At 46.3% G+C, this 24,529-nt stretch overlaps 1 protein-coding gene across 1 annotated transcript in view; it reads right to left on the bottom strand.

Annotated features, from left to right (window-relative positions):
• PPM1G (protein phosphatase, Mg2+/Mn2+ dependent 1G) overlaps positions 1-24,529 on the bottom strand; it is a 130,202-nt gene that overhangs the window by 50,726 nt on the left and 54,947 nt on the right. The window contains exons 4-5 of the mRNA XM_029596345.1: positions 21,812-21,947; positions 2,821-3,314 (exon numbers count right to left, since the gene is read on the bottom strand). Coding sequence (XP_029452205.1) covers positions 2,821-3,314; positions 21,812-21,947 — 630 coding nt within the window. The remainder of the gene's footprint in view (positions 1-2,820; positions 3,315-21,811; positions 21,948-24,529) is intronic.

The raw sequence follows: 24,529 nt of genomic DNA, 5'->3' as shown, positions 1-24,529 counted from the left end.
GTAGAGGTTTTACGAGCGTGGAGGAGGGTAGTAATAACCGCCTCAGAGTATCCCTTCTTTCTCAATTGCCTCCTCTCATAAGCCAAGCCGCTAGACAAAAGCGATCGGCCTGATTGAAAAATACCGGGCCCTGCCGGAGGAGGTGCGGTAGATGGCCGAGGCGTAGGGGGCCGTCCACTACCCGGTTGATCAGATCTGCAAACCATGGCCTTCTTGGTCACTCCGGGGCCACCAGAACAACCTGCCCCTAATGGGATTCCCAGAGCCTGCAATCCAGACAGTGTTTGCAAAACCACTTGCTGCTTCGTCTGAGACCCACTGGGAGATACTAGAAACAGATTGCGAAGGGGTCGTGCAAAATCCAAAGCGTAGCCGTGATTTATAATGTCGAGAACCCACTGGTCTGAGGTTATCTTGGCCCATTCTTCTCGAAAGCCCCCGAATCTCCGGAACTGAGGGATGGGCCAGCGTCCCTTCATTGGAACGCTTTGTTGTTGGCAAAGGCATGAGAGGTTCCAGCGCGCTGAGGCCACCTGCTTGAGATCTTGTGGGCGGCTGCCGAGGGACGTAGGAGGAAGAACCCCCTACCTGAGCGGAAACGGCGTTGTCCTCAAAAGCGGTCCCAAAATGTGCCGGGTGAACGAAATTATCTGGGCTTGTCCTCCGGTAGCTTGTAAACTTTGTTCTCCCCCAAGGAGCGAACCAGCTGCTCTAGCTCGTCTCTGAATAAAAGCTTGCCTCGAAAAGGAAAGGAACCCAACTGTGACTTAGAGGAGGCATCCGCCGACCAGTTACGTAGCCATAGTCGTCGCCTTGCAGAAACCGCTGAAGCCATAGTGCGGGCCGAGGTGTGGAGATCATACAAGGCATCCGCCGTATATGCCACCGCAGATTCCATGCGGTTCGCCTGCTCAGCTTCCTCCGGAGGAAGAACAAATGCCACAAGCATTTGTTGGACCCAGTGGAGGGTGGCCCTCTGCATCATGCTGCTGCAAACCGCGACCCTCTCTCCTAACGCTGAAACTTCAAAAATCCGCTTAAGCAAGACTTCCAGCTTCCTATCCTGGAGGTCCTTGAATGCTGTGCCTCCTGTCACAGGAATGGTAGTATGCTTGGCAATGGCCATGACTGCCGAATCCACTTTAGGGATCTTAAGAAGATCCAAAGACTCATTAGGAAGTGGATAAAGCTTTTCCATGGCTCTGCTGACACGCAGGGTGGCTTCAGGGGTATCCCATTCCCATGACACGAGCTGGAAAAGTTTTGGATAGAAAGGAAAAACGTTTGCGGCGGAGCGCAAAGCCCCGATAACACACAGTCTCCCAGCGAATCATCCGGAATTGCCTGTGGAACTGGGATCTCAAGTTCCTGAAGCACATGTAAAATCAACGGGTCCAGCTCCTCCTTGCGGAACAAGCGGAGTATCTGCGGATCATCCCCCTCCACTGGATCGGCACTGCCCACATCACCCACATCATGAGTGGAGGGGTCCTGAATTATGAGATCCGCAGATGGGACAAGGATGGAAGGTCCATCACTCTGGACCGTGCTAAGTACCCTCGACCCAGGGCTCTCCTGGTCTGCTGTGACCTTAAAACACTTAGCTTAGGCAGAAGACCGATTTTACCAGTCAGTTTCAGCTTCTACATAAGCCTTATGTAGAAGCAATACAAACTGGGAAAATGGGTGAGGTCTCTTTAAGGCCCCCCCCTCCCCCGTCGATAGAAACGGGGGTGGGCCCGAGTCCCATTGAAAATCGTGCAGCTTTTGAGGGCTGAGTGCCGGCGGGGACAGAAGAGGAAGCTCCTCTCCCTCCCCTATTGAATCTACATTGCGTTCTGAATGGGGCAAGATGGCCACCGCGGGATCTGAATGAGGCAAAATGGCCACCACCACCGTGCCGATCGGGAGCATGCCGGGCCTCTGCCTCCGAGGAGGCTGCTTGCTTCAGTGTCCCCTCGGACGCGGCAGGGCTGTTCCCCTGCCCGAAATCGGCCGCTGCGAAGGCCCCTCGCCCCCGGGGATACACCGGGAGCAGAGGCCTTCGCGGGAGAGCCGGTACCCCGGCTCCCCACACACCGTGCAAACAGCTCCCCGCGGCATAATAAAAGTGCATGAACTCAGTCGGGTAACTGGCCACCCCTACCGGAGGCCCGGGAGATCAAGACAGGAGAGGGCAGCAAAAGGTTTGTGCTAAAACAGAAATAAACCCTCTGTCTCTTAAAAAAAAAAAAAAAAAAAAAAAATTGTCTTAAATTTTTTATTTTTTTTTTTACTAACTTTAATAAGCCTTCTAAACTCAGGGGAACAACCAGGACACTGGACCATCAGAGGAATTAGTTGCTTCTCTGGAATAGCTGTGCCTCAGAGGTATGCTGCTTCTCTGTAGGAGGGGGAGAGTGACCGGCCCACCGGTAAATCCTTCCCCTGATAGCTCACCAGGTAGGGGACAAAATGTTTCTCCGGGAAAAGGCTATAGGGCAATGCCCTGCCTTGCCTGTGTCAATTTTTTTTTTTAAGAATTGATCTAGTCAGAGGATTCTCCCCTAAGTTTAAACCAAACCTGTAAGAGGAAGCCTCCCAATTTAGAGATGATCAGGACCGCAGGTTATGCTCTCTCAATCTGCTTGAGTCAAGAGAAATACTGAGGGCTCGCAGGTGGCACACCAGGTTATATGGGAGGTGCCTTTTCAGCTTTTCACTGACTCCATCTGCTGGAAGGGAGGCATAACCCAGCAGTCTGGACTGATCCTGCTACGTACAGGGAACTATAAATTACAGCCCAATAAAAGTGGTCTTCACAAACACTAAGTTTCTTACCTCGCTATCTTCCTCTTCCTCCTCCTCCTCCTCCTCTTCTTCAGCTTCATCTGATTCATCCTCACTATCCTCAAAGAATTTGGACTTTGTAGTACGCTGGGTCTTCCTTGTGGAGGAAGAGCAAGAGGGCCCAGCTTCGCCCGTAGAGGAAGAAACTACCTCCTCACTTGCATTCACCTCTTTTTCCTCAGTAGAGCTGCTCTCTGCACTGCTGCCTCCAGACTTGGAGTTGTCTGAGCTGGAGGAAATCCCAGTGGCTTCCTCCTCTGTCTTCCCACTTTTCCTTTCCTGGTCCCCTGCCGCACCCTCCGGGTCCACCTCACCATTGAGGTTAAGCTGATTTTCCTTTTTCTCCTCACTGCTGTTTTTTTTCTGATCTCCAGCATGCATAACTTTGTTTAAGTTTTTGGTGCAGTTTTGTCCATAACGGGTCAGCAGCTCCTCAATGGTCATTGTGGCTTCCTCATGCAGAAGGGCTGCTTCCTCATTGTCAACTAAAATACAAACATGAAAGTTACCGAGATTGTTAGATTGAAAGACCAGTCACTTTTCATCTCTATTACAATTACCCCTGTACTGATAAGGCAAAGATCACTTTGTGCATATGGTCAATTCTGCAACAAACAAGCGGGCCAATACAGTAAATGTCGTGGGAGAGCGGGCGAACCTCCCGGCACGCACACAGGCCACTCTCCTGTGCGCGCGATTCTGTCCCTAGCGCCTCTTTTTGGACAGTAGCGGCGGCTGTCAGCGGGTTTGACAGCCGACGCTCAATTTTGCCGGCGTCTGTTCTCAAACCCACTGACAGCCACGGGTTCGGAAACTGGACGCCAGCAAATTGAGCTTCCGGTTTTCAACCCGCAAGCTGATTTCAATTTTATTTTTTTAAACTTTCGGGACCTCAGACTTAATATCGCCATGAAATTAAGTTTTTACTGCTTTTCTGTGCACTTTCCGGTGCCCGGAGAAATTAAACGCCTACCTTTGGGTAATTTCTGAAAGTAAAATGTGCGGCTTGGCTGCACATTTTGCTTTCTGAATTGCACAGGAATACCTAATAGGGCCACCAACATGCATTTGCATGTTGCGGGCGCTATTAGGTTCGGGGGGGGGGGGGGGGGTTAGACGCGTGTTTTCAACGCGCTATTACCCCTTACTGAATAAGGGGTAAAGCTAGCACGTCGAAAACGCGCATCCAATCGGGGGTTAACAGTGCGCTCCACCCGAGGGCACTGTTCTGTATCTGCCTGAAGGTGATTAACCATAAGCCCTTACAACAGAATTTTTCACTAAACCTTTTTACATCATTACAATCTTTTTACCTCTGACATATCCAAACAATTTTTGGTATACTAGTCATGATTGTCTGTATTGGCAAAATATTCCATAATTTCACCACTCTGCCTTTGAAGCTAATGAAACGTAAATTTAAGGAATCCTGCTAATGAGACCAACCCAACAATAAATGCAGACTTGTTTGAGTCTGCTGTCAGTTGGGGCCAGCTAAGGTTGGCAGAACAGTGAAAGTGAAGTACTCAATCTTGGGGAGAGAATGAAAATGCCTGCTGATACTATGGTATCTCCTGCTAGCTAAGAAGAACAATGCTTAGAGGTCATCTTGGAGGGAATGTTCCTCCAACCCTTGGATTTAAAAGAGGAGGATTAGAGGATGGGTGAAGCAGAGAGAAAGAAACTAATGTGAAAGTGGAAGACAAACTGGCTGCACATTTTGCTTTCTGTATCGCGCGGAAATAACTAATAGGGCCATCAACATGCATTTGCATGTTGCGGGCGCTATTAGTTTCGGGGGGGGGGGGGGGGGGATATGTATAAGGGATAAGGCTAGTGCGTCAAAAACGCGCGGCCAAACGCGGGCTAATAGTGTGCTCCACTGGTTGCAGAAAAGCCACAAATGATATAAAATCAACCATCTAGTATTTCCCAAAATAATCAAACCCACTCGGGTACTTCGTTGATAAATTCTCACTGAAAAACGCATTTTAAACAAATCTTACCAGCTGCAAGAGGCAACCTACAATTTCAATCATGGCTTGGCAGAAAAGATACCCATATTGTGAACTTAAACAATTTTTCATAATGTGTCCATAATTACAAAAAAGTGAAATCCCACATTAATAATAATCAATAAGCTTAAAGTGTCATCTTAATGCTATGGCAAACAGACCTCTTTCATTCATATAAGCAGTCGGTTGCAGGAAAACACCACCTGTGAAGGAGGGAACTTTGCAGAAAGGAGGGTCATAAGTCTCTAGTACCCAAAATGCAACAGAAAACATTTAGCTCAAGGCATGTCATTAGGAGTTACAATTTAAGCAGCCTAGAAAGGAGGACTCAGAAGGAACTGGCATCATCACAGCAAACAGACACAAAAAGTGAATAAACTGCATTTCATAGAGAAATCCTGAATGTTATCAAATCTTACCAATAGAATCCAGGAGGTAAGTAAGATCAATGAAATAAAAGCAGAACTATCAGGCAAAATGCATTTTGCAGAAGATAAGGACTGGGTAAAAAAAAAAAAAGGCTCAGCAGACTAAGAAATGAAGATAAAATGTTAATAACTTGAGCAAAACCAAAAAATAATCTACTAAAAAGTCATGGGATAGGAGGCGATGTGCTTTCATGGATTACAAACTGGTTAAAAGACAGGAAACAGAGAGTAGGATTAAAAGGTCAATTTTCTCAGTGGAAAAGGGTAAACAGTGGAGTGCCTCAGGGATCTGTACTTGGACCTGTGCTTTTCAATATATATATATAAATGATCTGGAAAGGAATACGACGAGTGAGGTTATCAAATTTGCGGTTGATACAAAATTATTCAGAGTAGTTAAATCGCAAGCGGATTGTGATACATTACAGGAGGACCTTGCAAGACAGGAAGATTGGGCATCCAAATGGCAGAAAAAAATTTAATGTGGACAAATGCATATAGAGAAAAATAACCCTTGCTGTAGTTACACGATGTTAGGTTCCATATTAGGAGCTACCACCAAGGAAAAAGATCTAGGCATCATAGTGGATAATACTTAAACTGTTGGCTCAATGTGCTGCAGCAGTCAAAAAAGCAAACAATGTTAGGAATTATCAGGAAGGGAATGGTTAATAAAAAACAGAAACTGTCATAATGCCTCTGTATCGCTCTCCATGGTGAGACCGCACCTTGATTACTGTGTACAATTCTGGTCGCTGCATCTCAAAAAAGATATAGTTGCGGTGGAGAAGGGCAACCAAAATGATAATTAGGGCATCTATCCCTTCCGAGCAGTGTTCCCGCCAGCAGCTGAAGAACCGGGGAGCCTTGGCATTGTTCAGAGTTGCCATCAAGTCCAGGTGCGGGGGACCCCACCTGTTGATGATTAGGGCCGTGGCGGACAACTCTCACTCGCCTGGATCCAGATGCTGACGACTCAAGAAGTCGGCTTGAACATTCTCATTGCCTGCTATGTGAGAAGCTGCGAGGCAGTCCAGGTGTCGCTCTGCCCATGCGAAAAGGCGACTTGCTTCGAGGGCCATCAGTCAACTCCTGGTGCCCCCCTGGCGATTGATGTACGCCACAGTGGTAGAATTGTCAGAGAGCACCCGGACCGCCCGTCGCCAAAGTAGTGGGAGGAATGCCTTGAGTGCTAAACGTACCGCCCGGGTCTCCAGGCGGTTGATATTGCCAGCGAGACTGGGTTGGGGACCAGTTCCCCTGCGTAGTCTGAGACTGGCAAACGACTCCCCAACCGGACAGGCTGGCATCTGTCGTGACTACCATCCACTGCCGGGTCCAAAGGGACATGCCACAGAGGAAGTGTTTGAGAGAAAGCCACCATTGTAATTCACTGTCAGTAGAATCGGAAAGCGGGAGCTGCATCTGAAACTGTTCTGATACCGGCTGCCAACGGGTCAGTAAAGCTCTATGTAACGGATGCATATGTGCAAACGCCCAGGGGACCAGGTCCATCGTGGAAACCATGGTCCCCAGGACCTGCAGATAATCCCACGCCGTGGGGAGAGGCATGGAGAAGAAGCTCTGAACCTGATCCATCAGCTTGAAAGCTCTCAAGTCCGGCAGAAAAGCTTTGCCAACGCGGGTATCTAAGCGAGCCCCCAGGAACTCCAAGACCTGGGTCGGGTGGAGACTGCTCTTGGAAAAATTGACTATCCAACCCAGGGACAAGAGAAGAGCAAGAATATGGTCCACTGCCTGGCGGCATAGAGACTCAGACTTGGCCCGGATTAGCCAATCGTCCAAGTATGGGTGGACCAGAACACCGTCCTTCCGAAGGGCTGCCACCACCACCATCACACCTTGGTAAACGTGCGTGGTGCTGTGGTGAGACCGAACGGAAGGGCCCCTAATTGGAAGTGTTGGCCCAAGATGTGGAACCGGAGAAATCTCTGATGACCGGGACGGATCGGTATGTGCAGGTAGGCCTCAGTCAGATCGAGTGAGGCCAAAAATTCCCCGGGATGGACCGCCGCTATCACTGCCTGAATAGTTTCCATCCGGAAATGGGGCACCTTGAGGGCCCGGTTGACCCTCTTGAGATCCAGGATGGAACGGAAGGAGTCGTCCTTCTTCGGGACCATGAAGTAAATAGAGTATTGGCCGGCGCCGTGTTCCGTCACCGGAACCGGGCGGATGGCTCCCAGCCGCTGGAGTCTGGTAAGAGTCTGAGTCACAGTGGCCCGCTTCCGGTGGCTGCATAGAGAGACCATGTACAGGTCCGGGATGTCGCGAGCAAACTAAGGCGTAGCCTTTGTCTATTGTTTCGAGGACCCACTGGTCAGACGTGATCTCGGCCAATTCCTTCATGAACAGAGACGAACGACCACCTAAGTTGGGAACGGAGGGATGGGCCAGCGGATTCTCATTGGGAGGTGGGCTTGGGCGTAGGATGGTGGGGAGCAGCATCTCGGAAGGGTCAACTGCCTCGAAAGGACTGGGGCCAAGACTGGGACCTAGAGGAATTTCCCCTAGAAAAGGCGCCCCTTGCTCTTGGGTTATATCGGCGTTGGCCCCGGAAGCGGGTACGAGTAGGGAAGAAGAATCTAGCCTGCTTCGGGCGGTCCTCAGGCAACTGATGAACCTTGTTTTCCCCCAAGGATTTAATAAGCTGCTCCAGATCCTCGCCAAAAAGCAACTTAACTGTAAAAGGGAGAGTTCCCAGCTGTGCCTTGGAAGATTAATCAGCCACCCAGTGTCGGAGCCAGAGGAGCCGTCTGGCCGAGACCACCAAAGTCATCGCCTTTGCCTGCACCCGGAACAAGTAGTATAGGGAATACGCCCCAAAAGCTATAGCACCATCTAACCTGTCAGCCTGCTCTGCCTCTGCAGATGGGAGGTCTTGGGTGCTAAGTAATTGTTGGACCCACCTAAGGCTTGCCCACTGCATGAGACTGCTGCAGATCGACGCCGGAACACCCAAGGCCAGGATTTGAAAAATGTGCTGGAGATGAAATTCCAGCTTATGATCTTGGACATCCCTCAAGGCCGTAGCCCCCACCACCGGGATGGTGGTATGTTTAGTGACCGCTGTCTCAGTAGAGTCCACCTTAGGCTTTTTCAATAACTGTAAACACTCCTCCGGGAGGGGATAAAGCTTTTCCATGGCCCTCCTGACCCGGAGGCCTGCCTCGGGGGCCTGCCATTCCTTGAGGTGCTTTAGTTTGTGCATGGGGTGGAAGGGAAAAGAGCATGGCAGGGCCCTAAACCCTGCTAGGACCAGGTCTGAGGAAGCTGGCATTGCTGCCGAAAACTCGTCCACTGGGGGACAAAGTCAATCCCCAATTCCTGGGAGATGAAGGGGCTCCAATTCCTCCCTGCGGAAGAGACGGAGAACCCGGGGGTCATCCCCCTCCAGGGGGGTGGGGGCATAAGCCGAATCCGGGTCCTGATCCGGATCCTGGGCAGGCAGGGGGGTCCGGTGGAGGAGACGCCCCAGGAACCACATGGACCCGGATCGCCCCCTGCCCGTCAGGACCCGCAGGGGAGAGAGGAACAGGGAGCCGAGGGACCTTAGCCAGATGGGGGGCGGGGGTCCTGTTTCCTCCTGCAAACTTGCCAAGTAGGATTTGTGCAGTAAAAGCACAAAATCAGTGGGAAAACGGGGTCTAGTGCCTCCGGGGGGGGGGGGGAGGTCGAGATCTGCAAAAGGAGAGTGCGCGGGGCTCAAAATGGGGGGGGGGGGGGGCACGGGCACCGGAAAAAAAAAAAAAAAAAAAAAAAAAAAAAAAATCGGGTCCGGAGCTTCAGGCTGCTCTGGGAAAGAAGGAGAAACCCCCCCCCCCCCCCTCACATATGGTGTTAGAAGTGGGATATTTTTCTAAGGTTGGCACAGAGAAAAAAGAATAAAAAACCCAAAGTCTCCAAGGAGAATTGGGAAAGTTTACTTGTGGTGCCTGCCAAAGAAGAAGTTTGGAGGCAAAGCCATGCTGTAGTGTGTACCAGAGCACCAACGTAAAGCCTGCTGGCTCAAAGAAAAGTGTCCATCAAGACCAATATCCTATTTCCAACAGTGGCCAAGCCAAGTCACAAGTACCTGGCAGGATCCCAAGGGGTAGACAAATTCCAAGCTGATTATCCCAAATATAAGCTAAGCAGTGGATTTCTGCAACTCTCCTGCAGAGAGTCCAGAGAGAGGAGCTGCAGAGGAGCCAATGCATGGCATTACAGAGGAGCCAGGGACTGGCACTGTAGAGTGGCACAAGGGCACCAAGAGAAATGCTAGTGAGGTAATACACACTGGAAAGCACTCATAACTGGTGCCAAAGGAACTATATGATGTCCCATAGCCAGTCCAAAGAGAATGTCTGAGGCAAGACTGGAACCTGGAGTTAGCAATCGACTCAATTAAAGGACTGGAGGTACACCCTGGGCGAAAGGCACAGTGGGTGGTCATAATACTGCTGTCTGGGGTAACCCTAATACTGCTGTCTGGGGTAACCCTAATAGGTGGGGTTGAGTGTGACCCTAGAACCCTGACCCCAGCCTAGCTGTCGAGGCCAGATGAAGGGGACTTCTCTGTGTGGTACTTCTCTGGATGGGATCCAGGGGGGGAGGTAATAACGCTCAGACTAACAGGTTTAAGCTGATGGGGGGCGGGGGGGATTTGACAAAGTACTCCCAATTTTTCCCCTTTAAACCTATGCGGGACCAGGCATTTAGCCTAGTCCACTTTAAAGCCCATAGAGGGAGAGCGCTCTGTGGGTGGGACTCTACTGTGACAAAAATGTGAGCCCAGCTGGGATCAGGCGGCCTGCGTCTTCAGGAGCAAGGAGCTCCTGTCCATTTCTGCTAAAGGTTTGTGAGTACACTGTCCTGAGGTAAGGCAATCTACTGTGATATTGTTTTGATGAAATAAATGGAGAAATTAGTTACCTGATAATTTTGTTTTCTTTAGTGTAGACAGATGGACTCAGGACCAATGGGTATTGTGCTCTTCTGCTAGCAGATGGGAGACTGAGTCAGATTTCAAAACTGACATCACTCTATATATACCCCTGCAGTAACCTCAGCTCTTCAGCATTCTCTTCGAAAAAACATTGTGGATATATTTTTGCTTAAATAACTTAATTAAACTTGAGTAAAACTTGAACTGATTCAACTAATTTCCAAACTGGAGACCATCAGTGCACTCAACCAATTAACACAGACACCAGACAAAATGTGGGTGTCTTGAACTAAAGGTAGGCCGCGGCTTACCCGTATGTGCTTAGTCTTGAAGTTTGTCATCCGAGGTTCTCCTTTTCCGGGGCAGCCGTGGGCAGGATGCTGAGTCCATCTGTCTACACTAAGGAAAACAAAAATATCAGGTAAATAATTTCTCCATTTCCTAGCGTGTAGCCAGATGACTCAGGACCAATGGGATGTACAAAAGCTACTCCCGGACAGGGCGGGAGGCTGCCCGTGGCCCACTTAATACCACCCTTGCGAAGGCTGCGTCTTCCCGGGCCTGAACATCCAGGCAGTAGAACCTGGAGGTGTGTATGAAGGACCACATCGCCGCCCGACAGATCTCGGCGGGCGACAGTAGCTTTGTTTCTGCCCAAGAGACTGCCTGAGCCCTTGTAGAATGAGCCTTAACCTGTAGAGGTAAGGGCTTTCCTGCCTCTATGTAAGCTGCCTTGATTACTTCTTTGATCCAGCAGGCTATGGTCACCCGCGAAGCAGCTTCTCCTTGTTTCTTCCCGCTGTGAAGAACGAACAAGCGATCCATTTTGCGAACCGGTTCCGATCTTTCCAGGTATTGCACCAGGAGTCTGCTGACATTCAGGTGGCAAAGGCGGCGTGAGTCTTCTGAGTCCTTATGTTCATCTGGAGCTGGTAGCGAGATGGTTTGGTTCAAGTGAAACTCGGAAACCACTTTCGGAAGGAAGGAGGGGACAGTGTGCAGTTGTATGGTTCCAGGTGTGAACCTAAGGAATGGTTCCTGACAGGATTGATCCTGCAGTTCGGAGATGTGACGAGCTGAACATATTGCCACCAGGAATGCTGTCTTCAATGTTAAGAGGCGTAGTGACAGCCGCCTGTTGGTCTGAAGGAATCCCCAGCTAGGAAGTCTAATACTAGATTGAGATTCCATAGAGGCACCGGCCACTTTAGGGGTGGTCGGAGTTGTTTAACCCCTTTCAGGAAGCGGGACAAGTATGGATTGGTTGATAGCCGGATACAATCCACTTCTACTCTGAAGCAGGTCAGTGCGGCTACTTGGACCTTGAGGGAGTTGAGTGACAACCCCTTCTTCATACCATCCTGTAGGAACTCCAGAATCATGGGAATCTAGGCTATCCACGGGAGAATCCCAGAGTCCTCACATCAGGCTTCGAATACTCTCCAGATCCGTATGTATGACAGGGATGTGGAGAACTTGCGTGCTCGGAGCAGGGTGTCAATCATGGCCTTTGAGTAACTGCGCTTCTTCAGGCGAGTCCTCTCAAGGACCAGACCGAAGAGAGAATAGAGACTGCTCTTCGTGGAGAATCTGGCCCTGTGTGAAGGTAGACACAGAGGGTTCCCTGCAAGGAGTCTTTGCATGTCTGCATACCATGGGCGTCTTGGCCAATCCGGGGCCACTAGTAGAACTAGTCCCCTGTGATGTTCTATCTTGCAGATGACCCTGCCCAGTAGTGGCCATGGGGGGCGGGGGGGGGAAGGCATACAGTAAGTCTTCCTCTGGCCAAGTCTGGATGAGAATGTCGATTCCTTGGGATTGTGGCTCTCATCTGCGGCTGAAGAACCTGGGGACCTGGGCCCTGAGCTGGGTGGCCAGTAGGTCCATGGCTGGGAGGCCCCAGCAATTTACTATCAGTTGGAAAGCTGGGGTCGACAGCGTCCATTCCCCCGGAACCAGGCTCTCTCAGCTGAGGAAGTCTGCAGAGACGTTGTCTTTTCCTGCGATGTGGGAGGCCGAGATCCCTTGTAGGTTTATCTCCACCCATGCCATGAGAGGGTCTATCTCCAGAGAGACACCTGCTGGCTCTTGGTTCCTCCTCTGGTGGTTGATGTAAGCAACCGTTGTCAGACATTACTTGAATTGTTTTGCCTTGGAGTCTGTGGCTGAATTGCAGGCATGCTAGTTGACTGCTTGAGCTTCCAAGCAGTTTATGTTCCATTCCAACCTTACCTTGCCAGTTACCGAAGTTACATATCCTCCCGTCTTTACCCCGCTTGCCTTCCTAGTTCCCATGCTGTAGTTAATCTTTTTTCTGTCTCCTCCCTTGTAAATACTATTTATGAGCTGTTAAATGTTTGCTGTTCCCTAGTTCATAGTTTACTGTTCCATGTAAAGGCAATGCCTAAAGTTTTTAGTTATCTGTGAACCGATACGATGTGCAAACGGTTGTCGGTATATAAAAGTTTCTAAATAAATAAATAAATAATTCCACCGCTTCCTTGTTCCATTGTCCCTGGGCTGTCACAGTTCCTGACAGTGGGCTCCCCACCCTCGCAGGCTTACATCCATGGTGAGCAAGATGCAGTTCGGTGGGGATAGGTTTACTCCTCTGCTTAGGTGGTCTTCCTGTAGCCATCACTGGAGCTGAGAACGTACCTGTGCTGGTAGCTGGAGGCGAATTGATTAGTTCTGGGACAGTGGGTTCCATCGTGACAGTAAGGAGCGCTAGAACGGTTGCATATGGGCCCTTGCCCAAGGGACGACTTCCAGGGTTGATGCCATGAGGCCAAGGACTTGAAGATAGTCCCATACCTTGGGGCGTGCATTGGTCATCAATCGTAATTGTTCCAACCAGGAGAAGGTCCCTGGGTCCATGTTAACCCCAGGGGGAGTCGGAATAGGGGCCCCCGAGGTGCCCTCCTGTGGGGAAGCCATCTCGGAGATGCATATGTCCGGGGAGTTATAGTCAGTAGTTCCAGAACCATCTCCTGACAGTAAGAGGCCAGGCTTTGGTTCCCCCTGGGCTTCTTCGCAATGTTGACACAGGCAGGACTCCAATTTAGGCTGCGTGGCTCTTATGTGGCAGGCTGTGCAAAGAGTGCCTTCTGGCCTTCTTGGGTGCCAGTGCCATTGTATGTGTTTGCGCACGAGCGGTTGTAAACGCAGCTGTGCGCGTAGATATGCGCGCGGGGTGCGCTCAGTTGTGCGCACACCTATATTGGACGCGCACAAGTTAGGCGCATCGGCCATCTGACCTGCCCCGCACGTATCGCCGGTCGTGAAGGGAAGATGGCGCCGATGACCCCCACGTGTAAGATGTCACCCCCGAGGGTCTCCATGTGTGTGGACCCTTGCACCGGATCGGGGCCTAGCCCAACCAAGGCTGCTCGACCCGATCGGTGCTCCCTTCAAACCTCGCCGGGGACAGATTCGGAACGGCAATCCGAGCTCTGGAGACATTAAAGGTTTTTTCTTACCTGGTCTCGGCCCTTACCGATCATGTGTCAGACGGTCTCCAGCTGCGGGGGGAGAGGGAATTACTTTCACCGCCGTGCTCGTTTCTGCACCTGCTGCCTTTCAGCCACACTGGGGGGCTAAGTCCAAGCCAGGAACCGGCTACCGGACCAAAGCACACCTCTGAGGGATATCGGAGATCAACCTCAGGAATTCTCGACTGGGGGAGGGACCATTAGGTATCACCGCAGGAGAGCAGGGTTCGATCTTCCTTAAGGTAAATTTTGTTTCTTTTTTGCTGTAATTCTTAACACTTTTCTAGTGTGTGGGATAGTGTCCGCATTTGCTAGGAAATGGGAGAGATACTGGGGAGCTGAGGTTACTGCAGGGGTATATCTAGAGTGACGTCAGTTTTGAAATCTGACTCAGTCTCCCATCTGTTAGCAGAAGAGCACAATACCCATTGGTCCTATGTCCATCTGGCTACACCCTAAGAAAACTTGAAATTGCAATAGAAAAGGCAGGAGTCTATGTAGTTTTCTGCTTCAGCCCAGAAGTCATGTTCTGTCATCCTCACAGAATAATTCTGAGACTAGAGAATCCACCTGGAGAGCAAATTTCTTTTTTTTTTCCTAAATAGTTTCCTGAGCAGTCTCGCACAGAGTACTAGGCCCAACATTGCTGCCATGGCCCATTAAAGCTGAAACTAAACTATGACAGATTCTTTGTGAATAACCAAGAACTTGACTTCTCAGCTTCCTTATCCTCTATTCTCTAAGTCACAAACGGCATTGCGCCATATCAAACCTTAATCCCAGATAAACCAGAGTCTGGGACAGGCACAGACTGCTTTGGGAAAAATTGACTATGCTATCCAATTCCTGCAAAATTGAACCACGTATTGTGTGGTCAGCTTGCTCTCTTGATGTGACTTTGTCCTTATCCAGTCATCCATATAAAGATGAAATTTCTTTCCTAGTTCAAAGCCACCCGAACCACCATCATCCCTGAAAGGATCCTTGGGACTGTTGCTAATTCAAAAGAGCGTGAACTTGGAATAAGATATATTCATAAAACTGCTGACCTATCAGATCTGGAATGGACGGTAGGCTTTTTCCTTCTTGAGAACCACATAAAAAAATATCAAACTAGGCCCCACTGTTCCCTTGGGACCAGTACCTACCACAGTCGGATCTCTTTTCTAGCAATTTACTCTATTGTGGACGGAAAAAGGTAAAAGGCACGAAGACATCTAAAATGGATCAGAAGAATCCTAGTCCTCTTGAATGCTCATAGGGTGCTGTGAGCAGGACATGACCCTGAGGAACACCCCCCCCCCCCTTTCTTGGTAAAGGATTAATACCTGCTAAAGGCTCTGGATTCCTGCCTACTGGCATTTCTGCCCTACCACTACCATCTTCTCAAGATCTTGCTCAACAAAGGCTGTCACAAAGAAGGATAACTAGAAGGAATTGTGATGTTTCCCCTGACCAGATCTCTGGGAGACTTGCCAGACCAGAGGGCTGCACCTTGGACTTCAAGTACTTGCCAACTTTTGAAGCTGCACTCCAAACCAAAGCCATGCCTCTATGGGAAGCTCCGTTAACTTTGTTTTAGATATTTATTTATTTGTTGCGTTTTATATACCGACATTCGGTAGAGCCATCACAACGGTTTACAGAAGTATACATTTTTCTTAGCAGTTGTGCAACAGTAAAAACAATTTGAACAATATCAGAAATAAGCATATCAAGTCCAGAGAGCATTATTAGGTTGGATGAGGAGGGTATGCAGGTTCAGAGTGAAGAGAATGTATTAAGAGGTTTACAACTGAGAGTTGGGATGATCAGACGTCTGAAGGTCATTTAGAATTTGCAGAACATTAGTGTTTTTAGGTCTTTTTTGAATGTCTTTAGGTCGTATTGGGTTCTCAGGAATTTAGGTAGGGTGTTCCAAAGTTTAGGTGAGGCAATTGAAAAGGCTCTTTCTCTTGTGGTTGCCAGATGCGCATCTTTGATAGGGGGAATGTTTAGGTAGCCTGAGTTATTAGAGCATAGGTTTTTTGGAGGATTTTGAGGGATTATGTTTAGGGTGTTAAGACCTTGATGATCATTGTTTAGAATTTTGTGGATTATGGTCAATGATTTGTAAATATACAATATATACCTGTGTTACTTTTCATAAATATTTATTTAATTAAATCACACACATGTAACATGTAACATCTAAAATCTATATATCATTAACACTCATACCACATTCACACACAACACAATGTTCCCTAGCGCACAGATCCCTTTATACATTGATCATACTCATAATACTAAACACTGTATTCCCTATTGCACATATCCCTTTTACATTAAAATTCATACAATATTGTTTATTGATGTCTATAGCAATTCACACAATATTTTTAATTGATATTGCTCCAACAGTTCCCATGCCAAAACCAGCAAGTATCTTCTTCTCAATTAATGTTGCTCCTTCTACATACCACTCCCTTGCTTATTCCTACTTCCCATCACTCCCGACAAGAGACTCCCGGCAGCCGTGGCGTTTTGGTAGCTGAGTAGGTGTGGGAACTGGTGTTGAAATCGTTAGAGGTTCATGATAATATTGGAATTGTGAAGAAATTTGGTGAGAATCAGACGAGCTATTGGGGAAGTAATAATGAGAATACCGCTGGGTATTTTCAGAAGTAGTTTTGAGCGGAGATGAACTGTTGAGTGCTCATGACATTGCATTGAAATTTAAAGATCCACCGGCTACAATTTCACGTGAAAATAGTGAGTGGAGGTGGTAGGAAGCATTGATGAGTGTAACAGGATAAAGAAGTGAGTTGAAATGCAATAATGTTTTTTGGTAAGAAGTAAAGTTCCCATTGTGAAATAAGAACTACAGGAAGTTCATATCAAACAGATACTCCCTTAAAAGATGAAGGAGAACTAATGGCTCAGAAGTGATCCCCTGAGGAAACCGTTAGGTAAAACAAGAGTCTCTTGTCGGGAGTGATGTGAAGCAGGAATAAGCAAGGGAGAGGTATGCAGAAGAAGCAACATTAATTGAGAAGAAGATACTTGCTGGTTTTGGCATGGGAACTGTTGGAGCAATATCAATTAAAAATACTGTGTGAGTTACTATAGACATCAATAAACAATACTGTATGAATTTTAATGTAAAAGGGATCTGTGCAATAGGGAACAGTGTGTTGTGTGTGAATGTGGTACGAGTGTTAATGATATATAGATTTTAGATGTTACATGTGTTTGATTTAATTAAATAAATATTTATGAAAAGTAACAGGTATATATTGTATATTTAATCAAGTATGACTAATACCTGCAGGATTGCCCAAATGTTGTGATATATATTTGATCATTGATTTGTAAGCAATACGTGCAGTAATAGGGAGCCAGTGAAGTGAGGTCAATATTGGTGTTATGTGTTCACTTCTTTTTGTTCCAGCTGGACTCTAGCAGCTGAGTTCTGCAGTATTTGGAGTGGTTTGAGGGATGAAAAAGGTATTCCAATTAGTAAGGCGTTGCAATAGTCGAAGGTGGAGAAGATAAGAAGTTGTAGTACAGTTTTGAAATCGTCGGGGTTGAGAAATGGTTTCAGGTGTCTTAGGGTTATGAGTCTGTGGTATCCTTCTTTAGTTTTATTTGCTATGTGGTTCTTGAAAGAAAGTTCTTTAGCAATGATAACTCCGAGGTTCCTGGTGTGGGTGGTAGGGAGTATAGTTATCATTTGTTTGTCAAGTATTGTCAGGGGTGGTGGAGTTGGATTGGGTTTTTTATCCATGAGTATTATTTCAGTTTTGTCAAAGTTGATTATGAGTTTCAGGGAATTTAGGAGATGTTTGATTGAGATAAGTAGTTCTGAGGTTTTCTTGTAGGTGTCTTCAATTGAATTTTGTATGGGAATGAAGAGCTGAATGTCATCAGCATAGAGGAAGTGTGTGATTTCATATTCTTTTATTAGTTGGCAGATGGGGAGAAGGTATATGCTGAAAAGGGTGGCTGATAAAGCTGATCCTTGAGGGACTCAAGTGTTGAGGTTGATTATTTTTGATAGGTTGTTGATTAATACTTGGTATGTTTGATCAGATAAATAGGAAGAAAACCAACGTAAGGTATTGCCAGTTAAACCAATTTGGGATAGTCGCTCTAATAGTATATTGTGGTTCACTGTGTCTAAGGCAGCTGAAAGCTCAAGAAGAATGAGCAAGTATTTTTCACCTTTGTCAAAGCCTCTTATAATAATGTCATTTAGGGAGATGAGGAGAGATTCCGTGTTTAGGTTTTTTCTAAAACCATATTGGGAAGGAGGTAGGATGCTGTTGTTCTCCAGGTAGTCATCTAGTTGAGTGTGTACGACTTTTTCAATGGTTTTGGCTATGAACGAAAGGTTTGATATGGGACGGTAGTTGGTAAGGATTTCCGGATCTAGATTGTTCTTTTTAAGGATTGGTTTGATGACCGCAGATTTGAGGCATTTGGGGTAGTTGCCTTCAGTCAGTGATAAATTGACAATTTTGGTGATGGTTTTTGATATGGTAGGTTCAATTGATTTGAGGGTTGTTATTGGGATGTTGTCCAATGCATGGCTGGCGGGGTTCATTTTATTTATTATAGATTGAATTTCAATGGTGGAGGCAGTGTCAAAGTTTGACCATGATGAGGTTATCTTGTTGTTAAGTTTGGTGTTCTGGTAGTTGTTGGTTAAGTTGGATTGGATTAGATGAGATATTTTGTTGTTGAAGAAATCAGCAAAGTCATCGCTTTCATGTTTGGTGCATGAAGACTCTTGGGTGGTTTTGGTAAGTTTCTGAACTATTGTGAATAACATTCTGGGGTTATGATGAAATTTGGAGATTTTGTTGGAGAAGAATTCCTTTTTCGCATTGGTGATGATATTTTATATTGAGCTAAGTTGTTCTGATAATTATTTAGTGTGGTAGTATTTGTTTTTTCTCCATTCTCTTTCTTTTTTTTTCGGAGTATACGTTTGGCAATTCTGATATTTTCGTTATACCATTGGTTGTTGTTTAGTCTTTGTAATAATGGGATTGATGTTGTCTGCAACTTGTTTTGTGATGTTTAGCCATGATGAGGTAGCGTTCTCGGAGCTAAATAGATTGATGTTGTTTAATTCAGATTGAAGAGTTTTTTTGTAAAAGGTCTATGTTGAATGGTGGATGGTAGGATATTTTGTTTGGGGTAATTTGAGGAGGTTTAAGGTTGATGTTGGTATGTAAGTTAGCTTGGATTAGATGGTGGTCAGACCAAGGTATCTCTGTGGTATGGGTAGAGAATGATTTCCAGATTTCAGTGTTGACAAAAATGAGGTCAATTGTGTGGCCTGCATTATGAGTTGGAGATTGGATTATTTGTTCTAGATATAGAGTTGATAGTGCATCAATGATAGTTTGGCAGGTTTTTGAGTGAGTTGGTAAGTTGAAATGTATGTTGAAGTCACCAGGTATGATTATGGGTTTGTTGAGGGAGATGTTGTTCATAATATATTCAATTAGAGGTGAGCAGTTTTTATCGAGTGCTCCTGGAGGATAGTAAATGAGGCATATTTGTAGTTTTGGTGAGTCATATAAAGCAATTTCCAATGGTGGAGGAATGTTAGATGGGTGAAGTGTTAGTTGCAGGCTTTTTTTTTTTTTTTTTTTTTTAGATATAAACATTAAGCCACCTCCTTTTTTTATTTTTTCTGGGGATTGAAGAGGTGTTGTAATCTTGGTTGGATAATTGGTTTATTAGAATGGAATCAGTGTTTTTGAGCCAGGTTTCTGTAACTGCAATGAAATCTGGTTTGTGGTCACTGAGTAGGTCATTGAATAGAGGGATTTTTTAAATTATAGAACGAGTATTGATGAGTATGAATGAGAGAAGCATATAGTTTGAGAGTTGGATATGTGTGTTTTTGTAGTTTATTGAATCTGCTGCCCAACCACACAACCTGAGAAGCCTTGTAGTGCCACTATGGCAGCTATAGCCTTGGCAGAAACTCTACCAAGTCAACTCAAGTATCCGCCCAATATGCTGCTCCAGGCTCCAAGTGGAATCACGCACTCTTACTGGGTATGCTGCACTAGCCCTAATCATACTGCTGCAGGCTGCAATTTATAGCAGCTGTCTCTTCCTGCAGAAGCAAGGGGAATAATATGGCTAGTAAGAGTCCTCCCTTTACAGGAACTTCAAAAGGTTCTCACTCCAGATTAAATTAGATCCTTCAAAGTCTTACCAAGAGGAAAAGGTTGTGCAGATTCTACAATACTAATCATAATGAGGTCTTCCACTGAGTAAGATGGGCCCCCTTTCTTATTCTCAGTAATATTCAGACACAGAGAATTCTTCCCTGTGGAAGACAAGGATGGCGGCAATACTATCCTCCCTTCTAAAGGGAGTTCTCCTCCACTCCTGAAATTCTACTGAGCCCCACCAGGGACATTCTTGAACCAGAGGAACTCATCTTCTATTTGGTTTCTCTCTATTCTGGGCCACTTTTTTTTTTCCATGCGTACCCCTGACAGCTCAAAAAAGCAATCTGCAGGGGTTGAAACTAGGCCCGCCCACTAGGGTCTTATGCTCTGTTAGTGAGGCCACAGGATGACTTCACTGCAGCTGGGAGTGCTAGATATGCCCCTCAGTCAGAACTCTGTGGTTTGTGCCCTCCTGGTGAGGCCACAGGATGGGAGCCCTGAACCTGCCAGAAAGAGAAACATTAACATCCTGCTCTCCATTTCTTTTTCCTCCTGAGCCATTAGAATCCAGAAGTGGATTGTGAAACTGGAACCAATCCACATCATATCCCTTCCTCCTTCTGGATCCCTATCCGGCCTTAATGAACTCCCAAAAGGAGGAACAAAAATCCAGTGCAGATCTCAGGAATGAACTTCCAACCCAAAGTTAGGAGCGCTGTACCTGTACCTTATCAATGCTTAAATAGAAAGGCCATGCCAAAGAAAAAAACCTTCATCGGAAAAGGAACAAAGCAAAGGCGTTCAAACTCTACCATCAAGGCTGACTCGACTGTTCCACAGAGGAAACAGACTTATCAGGCCTCCGTACTCTAAAAAAATGACTGCCGTTCTCACCGTGGTGCCCAATTCCTTGGTGGGAACCAATAGATCAGCCCATCCCACTGATGCAGAGCTGCTCCCCCCCGAGCCTGATCTGATGCAACTCGACTCCACAAGCCTCCAATAGAGACAGACCAACTTAAAAGCACCCAGGGAGATGTTTTAATGTCCCACATCAGCTGGAGAGCAGAGCTTTTTCCTATGCTCAGCAGCTGCCATCTTACACTACTGCAGCAAAGTCAGCACCAAGGTTGGGCAGAAGAGAAGCAGCAGCAGAAAATCTCATCCAGACTCCTCCATCGAAGAGCAAAAAATACTGACTGACCAATTTCAAGTGAGCTCTCTGCTCCAAAATGCCACTGCCTCCCCAGGATCCGCATTTTTATGCTGCTTTTTTTTTTTGTTTAAACTTTATTGCAGCCTACACAAAGCTATTGTGAATTTTTTTTTTTTTTTTTAGGAGCCACTAGTCTACCCAAAGAGGAGGGTGAGGGAACAAAAGGAAAGGAATGGGGGAGAACAAAGGGAGGGGAGGGAAACCAAGTAGAAACCAATTGGGAGCCCTCCTCACTGCGGCTGTGCTCAGCTGTGGAAGGGAGCCTCAGCTTTCACCTCTGGAGCTGCCTACCTAAAGGAATCCTCCACTAATCCTGGGCTATGTTCCACTGAGGGAGGAAGAAACCTGTCTTTCATATCAGGAACTGCCCACCAAATATTTCTCTTCACCCAGACTAACAGTCTTAGTCCACAGCACAGGATGTTTGTCTACCATCTGTTGGAGACAAAGAATACTGGCTGAGGTCAGCATGAATATCTATAAGGGATGGAAACAGCGAACCTTTTCATCTCTGTCTCCATTTGCTGGTTGGTGAACATATCGCATTTGTCTGGACTGGTCTGACTGGATGAGGAGGAATGGACTTTATATGCCATCGTTTCTGTGTTTCTAATATTCAAACTAATTTTTTTTGTGTTAAATACTTGGCAGTTAAAAAGCTAGTTGGCTTTCAAAAATAAATTTCAAGAGGTTCTCTCTCACCATCATCTTCATCTGCTACATTCTCTTTTTCATCCTCATGATCATTTATAGGCCGTCCTGCGATCTGAGAAAGCTCTTTAATTACTTCTTCTGTGGTCAGCTTGTCATCAATGGCTAGAAAAGCATCTTCCAAAGCCTAAACCATAAACATAACACATTATCGGGATAATGTCCCAACAGAATACAAGAACTTTAAATACCTTTCATGAAGGTCAACACCTTGCACTTAGTACTGCAAAGATGTCTCAATACGGTGCCACAGTAATCGTTTACAGTAGCAATGCCCCCACCATACTCAATTATGGATGTACTTGATGAACACAGTAATCTTCCAACACACTGGTCAAGTAACTGGCAATTTTCATTATTTTTCTTACATTTAGTAGAAAACCAAACACTTTAGAACGATGTGCATTAATTTTCATTAATTTTGGTAGTTTATGCATACAAATATTTTACATGCATAAAAATCTATTTTATCTACACAAAACAGAATTACAAACTACCGAATCAAGAGCAATAAAGCAAGAACATACTGAGAAAAAACCCCAAAAATTGCACATGCACATTCCCATACTTTTTAGTACAACTTTTGAGGTTCCAATTTAAATGTGACTGCCAGATATTGCTTCAGTATTCCTACTTCATAGAGGTGCTTCTAATGCTCAATTATAGTTTGAATATCTATTGACTAAACTGCCACAATGACTGAACTGCACGTATCAAAGACCGTGATTGAACTGCACATATAAGAAAGACCGTATACAAACAAGGAAAATAGTTATAACAGCACAAGAAATTAGCAAAGCTGTCTAGAATCACTCTTCCCCTGGAATCTAACATTAAAAACAGAAATTGGTGGGAAAAGAAGTTTCAAGAGAAGAGTTTTGAATTTTATGGATATGCTTCTTGGAAATACTGTTTTAAAGTTAAGACCACTGGATAAGTTATTTTCCATTCTCTTTTAAATGTATATAGTAGCTCAAAATTGATTGAATCTCTTATGAGATATATTGAAACCGGAATAAGAAAATTGGTTCTTACCTGCTAATTTTCGTTCCTATAGTTCCAAGGATCAGTCCAGAGAAGTGGGTTGTGTATCCCTACCAGCAGGTGGAGTCAGAGAACAATTAGAACTTTGGGCACTGCTACATAACGAGAGTGCCACCTGCAGTCCCTCAGTATTGACCTGTACCCAAGCCAAACAACCAATACTAACGGGCGAAGGGGCTACCAAAAACCACTGTCCCCCACTTCGCCCCAAGGAAACATGAGTAAATAAACCATTAGAAAAAAACTGCTCCAACAATCGTAATCTGGAAAAAAGGAGCTGTATGAAAAACTAAGCAAATTGTAGCCAACATAGTCTTTTGGTAACTGAAGTAAGGGGTGGACCTCTGGACTGATCCTTGGAACTATAGGAACGAAAATCAGCAGGTAAGAACCAATTTTCTTTTCCCCTATACGTACAAGGATCAGTCCAGAGAAGTGGGATGTACCCAAGCCACCCTACACTGGGCGGGAACCTGAAAGACCCGCGTGTAGAACACTTACATCGAAGGACGCCTCTTCAGAGGCCTTAACGTCCAAGCGATAATGCTTAGTAAATGTGTGCTAAGAGGACCACACCGCTGGCAGATCTCGAGGTGATAGCAACTGACACTCCGCCCAGGAAGTAGCCTGAGCCCTGGTGGAATGAGCTCGGAGACCCAAAGGCACTTGGCGGCCACGGACCAAGTATGCTGAAGTAATAGTCTCTTTAATCCATCGAGAAATGGTTGCTTTAGACGCCTTGTCCCCTTTCTTTGCACCCCTGAAAAGAATGAACAAATGATCGGAGCATTTGAAGTCATTGGTAACCTTTAGATTTATTTATTTATAGGTTTTTATATACCGACAACCGTTTGCACATCGTGTCGGTTTACAGATAACTTAAAACTTTTTGGCAGTGTCATTACATAGAACTTTTTGGCAGTGCCATTACACAGAACAGTAAACGATGCATACAAGAGAAAAACATGAACATATGGAAACTGGGTAACTATTTACAGGGAACGACGGTTCTTCAACCGGGGGCGGAAGAGGGAAAAGTCGACAGGAGCACATTGTAAAGATAATACAAGGAGCACATTGTGGGGATAATACATGGAGAACACTGTAAACAGCTCACAAGGTCATCGGGGAGAAGGTTATTGTGAGAAAACGTCAACAGGAGCACATTGTAAAGGGTGATACAGGGAATGCATTATATACAGCTTAGAGGGTCATCAGGAAGATGGTTGTTGAGGGAAGGGTAGGCCTGTAAGAATAGCCAGGTTTTTAGTTTTTTTTTGAATTTGGGTGTAGATGTTTCAGTGCGCAGGTCTGGGGGCATAGAGTTCCCCACTTCGCCCCGACGCACATCCAAAAGAAGAAGATCCTTGTCCTGAGGCGACCCCCTGGAACCCTGCGGGAACCCTGGTAGCTCCACTGTGTGATTAACATGAAAGGCCGAAACCACCTTCGGAACAAAGGAAGGAACCGTGCGTAAAGTCACCCTATCATCGTGAATCCGCAAAAAAGGATCACGGCACGACAGTGCCTGCAATTCAGAAATCCAACGCGCCGAGCAAATGGCCACCAAGAACAGTCTTCAAGGTTAGATCTTTCAGGGAAGCAGTGCGTAGAGGTTCAAAAGGAACGCCACAAAGCACACCCAATACAAGATTTAAACTCCAA

The sequence above is a fragment of the Rhinatrema bivittatum genome, chromosome 3, assembly GCF_901001135.1.
Source record: "Rhinatrema bivittatum chromosome 3, aRhiBiv1.1, whole genome shotgun sequence".
NCBI lineage: Eukaryota > Metazoa > Chordata > Amphibia > Gymnophiona > Rhinatrematidae > Rhinatrema > Rhinatrema bivittatum.
Note: the sequence above shows the minus strand (reverse complement) of the source record. Positions and strands in the feature narration are given on the sequence as shown.